The 7,548-nt window shown below is 37.0% G+C and overlaps 1 protein-coding gene across 1 annotated transcript in view; it reads left to right on the top strand.

The window, feature by feature from the left end:
• The first annotated feature begins 3,866 nt into the window (after window positions 1–3,866).
• The window catches only part of nr6a1a (nuclear receptor subfamily 6, group A, member 1a), a 141,695-nt gene continuing 138,013 nt past the window's right edge, over window positions 3,867–7,548 (top strand). Inside the window, exon 1 of the mRNA XM_074670957.1 lies at window positions 3,867–4,181. Within this exon, the coding sequence (XP_074527058.1) occupies window positions 4,115–4,181 (67 nt within the window). The 5' untranslated portion in view covers window positions 3,867–4,114. The remainder of the gene's footprint in view (window positions 4,182–7,548) is intronic.

Raw genomic sequence — 7,548 nt, 5'->3', positions numbered from 1 at the left:
ACATAATTGTGTGACATATTACAGGAGAACCAGAGGGACAGAATAAAGAATAAAAACATATTACCCCTTCTTCATTAACAAGAACAATTCTGTGTATAAAATCATGTTCAACACAAGAACTCTTGATTCAACTAACAGTTAAGACCTTTGCACAATGAGTTTGTGACGCACGTCAAACAATGAATTATTATAATATATTATTTCTGTTGTCTCTGGATTTGTTTTGAATTGGCTTCCATTTAAATCCAATTGTCTATTTACAGAGTGCTCTGAATTTGTATTTCTTAATGAGTTTGCCAGTGAAGGGTCTGATCTTCCCTTTTTTTATTTTGGAAGCTTTTTGTCTCTTTAATGTCTGCATTAATGCATATTGGAAGTTAAATGTTTTTCTGATGGAGGAATTGCTGTTTAAGACTGCTCTTGTTTTCTCTTTGGGACTGCCTGGGTTTGATGTAGCTGTAGCCTTCAGTTGATAGAACCTCTCTTTGTATTTTTCACATTTTCTCTTTTTTTTCTTGAATTTCTTCTTGCAGTTTTTGGCTTTTCTTTGAATTTTTTTTCTCTCCATGTTTTCATCTCTCTGGCTTTATCTCTGAAAAGAAGAAGTAAGAGTAAAAGTAAGTCTTTGCATAACATTAGGGAAGCGCTCCAGGCATTCAAACTGTTGGACAAAGGAGACAATGCAATTCCTTGGCAACATTTTATCTGATTGATATCAATGTTTATTCTCTAATAAATTCCTGGCCTAAATATTTGGCTAACCTTGATGTTAAGGCAACTTCATCCAGGCTCACACTGCTGTTCTTCTCTGACTCTGTCTGTGCCTTGCCTGGTTCACTCTCCACTCCTTCGCTGAACTCTCTTTTCTCTTTCACTTAAGTATTTTATCCTTTTCCTCTTTCCTGTTTTGATGTCATGTAAATAAGTTTATTTTCTCTTTTGTGGATAAAAAGCTGTAAGCGCAGCATCAGCATTTTTCTCTGCCTGTACAATCGTTGTTTCCCAGCTGCACTTATTTTTGCCATAGTGCCCCTGTAAATTAGATTAACACACTCATAATTCTGCAATAAGTATGAAAATAATCTAAATAACTGTTTAATTTCATATCAAATGTATATCAATTTGTTAATTTAGTTGAGCTAAAACAGGCTATTGACACACATAGGTCTATAGTTATTGGTGTTACAGGCAAAGGCTGTAATGACAGTAACACCAATGACAAATGTCTATAACAGGCTAATTACACAAAACAGTGTCCAAGCTAGCTCAAAGCTAGCATGAGTCAGCATTTTAAAATCTATAAATTATGCTCATAAACCTGTTTTTCCCCCATAAGAATATGTCGTTCTGGTGCAAATGAAAGTAATGACAAAACAAAAAGAATCACATAGAAAGGTGACATTTTAATTGAAAATATATTACTTTCACTCAGTAAAAAGACACTTACTATATATTGACTGAAATGGCTCCTCCTCCTCCTCCTCTTCTTCTTCTTCTTCTTCTTCTTCTTCTTCTTCTTCTTCTTCTTCTTCTTCTTCTTCTTTCTGACCTTGGGAGTTGTCTTACATATTCTTGTCCTTTCAAAATAAAGGTCTGTGATACCAGTAACACCAATGACACCCAATCAAATGACAGATATTCTTGTAAAAATATTTCCTTATCATTAAAACGCCAATAAAGTTTTAACTCAATTTATATAGGCTATTTAGCCCCGTGATTTTCCATAATTGACCAATTATCATTTTTTTTAAACAAAAAGAGAAGAAATATTCTTACATTGTCCAATAGCATGGAATCATGGCAGTGGAACAAGTGTTCTTTTAGATGAAAAGGGAATTAAAACTGATATAAAAAAATAAAATTGCAAATAAATGAACTGAACCTATCATTTAAATTGTATTGAATAAAATCATTTTGCTTTAATGTGGATAATATTTTAAAATTTCAAGTATTTATGTGTCTGGGATATGCAGGGACATGTTTGTCACCGTATTTTGAGAATGACCCTCAATTGTTTACGAAACTCACTACTTACTTTATAGGGGATTAGATACTGGACTCTATAGTCCACTCAATCAGCTAAATTAAAGCAATATTTCGGACACAACTGACAACTGATCACTCACCAGCCGCTGACACTGACGTAATTACTCTTGCGTCACTCACGGACGGCTGGGAATGTAGCTATCATTTTTTTTGAAACACTACAAGGTATTTCTTTGAGTGATAATCCATTCACACTGACACAAGGAATCGTCATTCTGATGCACTGACACGTTCACTGACACAGAAACTTAGTTTTGAGGGATTTTGAGAAAGAGACTGGCTTTTGCAGGTAATCCATGGTTTTTTCTGTTCTGCAATTAGTACCATCTGTTTTGAGAAATCCACTTACTGTTTTGGAAATGGCGAGGATGATTCAATTAATGTACCAAAGTGACTGAAAATAAAAACTGTAACTGAGTAAATTTTACCAGATAATGCCATTTAAATTTACATTGTAAAATGCTGTAAAAAAAAAAAAATCGAGAAAAAAAAAAAAAAAAAAAAAAAACACAAGTAAACAACCAAGTAGCAAATTAGATACAAGATAATTAGATACAATAATACTAATATTTCAAGTAAATGTGGAGTACTTAAAAACCATTGTTAATATTATTATAAAATCAAAGTTATATTTTTTCTAGGACAAGAAAAAATATCAGTGCACATGCTGGTAGTTCTTTCATATGTGCAGTTAAATCTCTGTTAAAAAAAACAACAACAACAAACAACAACAAACAACAAACAAACAAAACAACTACAACAACATCCACCCTGAATCCACCCTTGGGATCGGGACAATCCTGATTTTTAACATAAAGCCACCCAGAATCAGCGTTTGATCTGGATTCTGGAATGTATATCCTACTTTTGTAAGAACAGGATCCCATCTCTACTTTTGATATACTCAATTTTAAAATTCAATTCCATACAGATCTTTCCGATCCAGGTAAAACTATTCGAAAAAATGGGCCGAGGAATATTTCTAGCTTTTCATCACTCATGATACATAGTGACCACCAGTGGGCGCTGCTTGGTCGCAACTTCCCCAGACAGTTCCATCTCCGGTGTGTTTGAAACTTCGAGCGCTGTGTTGATGCGCATCTTCTATCAGCCACAATAAAACAGAGAAGAGTACAAACAAATAAAGTATTCTCATACAAGCTTTAAGCCTGACTTTTCGAAAATCGAAAGCATTCTTTTCAAGAAGTGGACTTCATATCCCTAAATGTCCCCGTGGTGAAGTCTATCTGTTGCGTAACCTTATGTTTGTGTGTATGTACATTTACGAAACACAGGAGAAACCGGACACTGTGATGCTAGACGTTATTATCGTAGCATGGAACACTGGTGAGCAAAGTATTTGATAAATTAAATCTTATTGGTATATATTTGGCCTTATAAAAGCATTCGAGTCTGTGTTTGAGAGTGTGTTGCGTTTATTTTCTCCTCCGAAACTTGTCAACAGGTTATCGTTTGCTACGCTTCGCGCACAGAAAGTGTTCTCCCTTTGTAAAATTACAATCAAAAGTCAGTAATGGAAAATAAAAACAAAAGAAAAACTTTTTTAAAAGATAAATGCATAAATGTTTATTTTTCCTTTAAAAGATACAGTTTTATAAATATTTAAGACCTACTATTATCTTTTAAGGAACTTTAAAATGTAAAAGCATTTTTTTTTTACTTTCATTTTTCACATAATTAATTGAAAGTAACTCAAACGTTATTATTATTTCTTTTATTTCTTTTATTTATTTTTTTTTATGATTTTTTTTTATGAGACGCAGTCGTTCTCTACCCTCCACAGAGTCAGTGAACGCACCACCCCTGGGGGTGTGGACCCAGTTATTCCACGCTGACTGCGAGCAGGAGGCGGCATCATGGGACGGCGGCCTGAGCAGTGAGCCAGCCGGGCAGAGGACAGGGACAAAGCAGCAATTAGCTTCAGTTGCACCTTCAGCAGCAGCAGCAGCAGCGCCGTCACCCCTCCACCACCGTCACAGCAGCCGCCTGCACGGACCAGCGGTGAGACGCTTCGCGGGGCTGACTCGGGATCAGCCCATGCTCCAGGATGGAGATAGAGAAGAGGGCGAATGGGTTCGATTACCCGGAGAGGAACAACGCCAAGTCCGTGAACGGTAAGCGAACACGACCCGTGCTGCTGCTGCACGCGCACGTGTCGTGTGTAACACACCTTTCCTCACCTGCAGACATGTCAGCGTGGCCGCTCTGTTTTTCATTAGCCTCATCAGCTCATCATGCTGATATCTCACAGTCACGAGCCCTCATGTCACTTTTCGCACTGCACACCTGTTAACGCAGAAACAGGAGAGAGCACCGTGGACGGGATTTCTTTTTTGTCACCTGAAATCAAACTTTTAAGCCTTTAACAGCTCGTCCTGGAAGCTGAAGGGAATTGTTTGCTGTAGCTGCAGAATCCACACCATGCTAGGTGATGTGTTTGGTGTTTCTGGAGTGAAAATGATGAATTCTCTTTATTTTGTGTGTTTGCTGCTTTTTGAGCTGTGCAGCGGATCAGGGGTCGGGTTTGCTGGGAACAGAGGTCGGAATGTTGTTATTTGGAGGTGGTCAGTCAGGCTCAGGAGATCGTAAAGAGTGAACTTTTGAACTTGGAGAACGCCCTGAAGCCATTAACTTTTTAAGTGCTCCAAACTCGGTGTTAGTGCCGCGCAGAGGATGAGGAGCTGGAAGTGAAGGTGTGGAGAGGTGAAGGGGAAGGAGTGGCTGGAGGAGTTTTCAGTGGTTATCTAAACGGATTTTTTCTCCCACATTTCTCGACTTCACTCCACTCTCTTCTAGTTTGTTTTTTATCATTTCCTGATATGTCCCACATCGACCTGTCTCAGGCTTAAAGTAAGCCCCACAATGCCTTGCAGCCAGTGTCCGTTCCAGGCGCCAGCTCATATCGTGCCCCCACGCGGGTGACTGAAGATTTATTGACATTTCCAAGATTAAAATTCCTCTAACTCTGCTCTGCTCTGAGCTCACTCAGCGTGACTTACGTGGACAGTTTCACGGAGTGTTTCCTCCGGCGTTTATTCACATGTGCCTCTAGATCACAGAATAATAAACAGACCATATGAGGAGAAAAATGAGTAATGGCCAAAAATAACACTGTAAAAAAACTGAAATTTGACCTACTTGTTAAATACAATTCAGAACTATTTTTTTTGTTCTTTGATTCCTTGAAAAATGCCGTTTTTCTGGACCGTTCAGGTGAATGTGGCTCATATCAAGCACAATATGCTAATTTTACTAAAACTAAGACAAAAACACTTGGTAAGATTTGATACTGTAAGAGCACTGTAAAAACAGGAGTGAAAGAAACAGGAACCAGAATTGTTGGACTATACATCCAAATAATGACAGGGTGAAATGTTGACTTAAAGACAGTTTATTTTTTCTTAACTGAACAAAGATGATCTAGAAAACAGACGAACACAGGTCTGGATAATATTTTAATTATCTGTTACCCTCAATTCCTTGACTGTGGATTTTTTTATGAGATGATTTATGTCCACTTTTTTTTTCATCATTTGTAGTCATTGTACCAAAGACATTTCCCAAACTTACCCTTCCACATGTTTTGTTAGGAAACAAAACTGTCTGTCAGTTAATTAAAAAAAAATCTTTCTTAAAATATTTTAAGGTGAAATGTTCTTCACGGGGCTGTGATTTATGTTTTCCTTTAACTGGTTTGGTTTTATGCTCCAAGCTGCTTGATTCCCTTTAGATTTTGGCTGGTTTAACACTTTTCTTTTTGTTAATGCAGATTTCATTAAGTATTTTTGAATACGGGCTATTATTATGTATATAAATAATTCAATAGCTTATATATTGTCTTTGTAAACACATATAAGAAGTATTTTTTACTATTTAGTAAATTGAATTGGCATGGTCTTATGGTGGTTCCAGCTCTTAGATTCTCCACTAAGAGAAATCCAGCAAATGTTTCTGAACCAGCACCCTTTGGTCCGGCCTAGTGGTTGAGTTAAAAGAGACTGTCGTACTCGAGCAGATGTTAGGGTCCTGCCTGTGTTGTTCCTGTGTCTCTGACTCTATCCACTGTCCTCTCCTCTCTGATTGAGACATAAAACCTCTTACTTAAAAAAGACAAAAAAATATTGTGATTTAATATCTGTTAATAAAAGTGAATGCTGCATATTAAATTATTAATGTGATGTGTTGAATGATTACTGCCACTGAGGAAGATTAAACATGAGTGTAGTGTGGTAAAAGTATGGTAAAGCTAGTATTGGAAGTAAACAATGAATAAATAAAGAGAAAACAAACACAGTCTCAGAGGAATATGCTTCTTCAAAAAACAGCCTGTATGTTAAGGCTGAACAATTTTTTTGGACCAATATTGCGATTGCGATTTAGCACGCAATTTTAGTTATTTTTTTTTTCTTATGCATTATTTGAAAACAAAAAAAGCAGAGTTGAAATGAAAACCTGCAGATCAGAATCAGAATCAGAACAGCCTTTATTTGCCAGATATCTTCAGGAATAGAGGAAATTTTGACTTCTGTTTGAACTGCACTGTTTCAGCAGAATTAATGAATAAACTAGTGCTGGGCAAGTTAACGCGTTATTTTCGCATTAACCCGTCAATCTATCAACGCCGTTGAATATTTTATCGCACATTAGTGCATGTTCCTCACATGCTTTTATTTTGTAAATGTCTGTTGCTGACCGGAACCAGAAGTGAAATTGGTGGAAAAACACAATGAGTAACCAAAATAAGCATGGAGAAGAGGGGCAATGCCACGGAACTTAAAGGCGCTCGCCGCTTAGTGTATCAGTCTGCGTGCGCGGCGTGCCAGATATAAACAAACACAGGTAGTCTGCCAGGACGAAGAGACACGATGAGAACTAGAGCCTTATTTAGAAGTGTTTTTGTGTGAAAGTAACGCGCTGAAAATTCTCTAAATAAAGCGTGAATGCAAACAGATATCAGATTTTTTCGATGGGAGTCAGTTTATTTGTGTTTTTGGTCAAGTAAAATATGGCCCCATCTCAATGCATAGGAAACCTGCAGAGGAGCAGGGAGGGGGTGTTTGGTGTGAGCGCTCTGGGCTTCTGCTGCATAAAAACACTGCTGTAGGGGTAATTTCTGCCCTAAACCTTGAGATAGGACCCAACTTGTTCCATCCCAGAGTATCACTTTAATGCCCTGACAGTGGCAATAAGCTTTAATTTTGTATTTACATTTTGTAAATTTGATTTGCACTAAATATGTGATGTAACTATTACTGTATAACTGATTTAGTGTTTGCATGACAGATGTTATGGCACTTTCATTCATATGGCAGAACATTCCAATTAAAGTGCACTATACACTGCTTATGAATTCATTATTAGATTTTTAATTTACAATGCAATTAATTATGATTAATCAGGGAAATCATTCGATTAATTTCAATTAAAAGTTTTAATCGTTGCCCAGCCCTAGAATGAACTCAAAATATTACAAAGATAAAA

Source organism: Halichoeres trimaculatus, unplaced genomic scaffold (genome assembly GCF_033239565.1).
Source record: "Halichoeres trimaculatus isolate MK-OKI-2021-1 unplaced genomic scaffold, fHalTri1.1 fHalTri1_scaffold_5, whole genome shotgun sequence".
NCBI lineage: Eukaryota > Metazoa > Chordata > Actinopteri > Labriformes > Labridae > Halichoeres > Halichoeres trimaculatus.
Note: the sequence above shows the minus strand (reverse complement) of the source record. Positions and strands in the feature narration are given on the sequence as shown.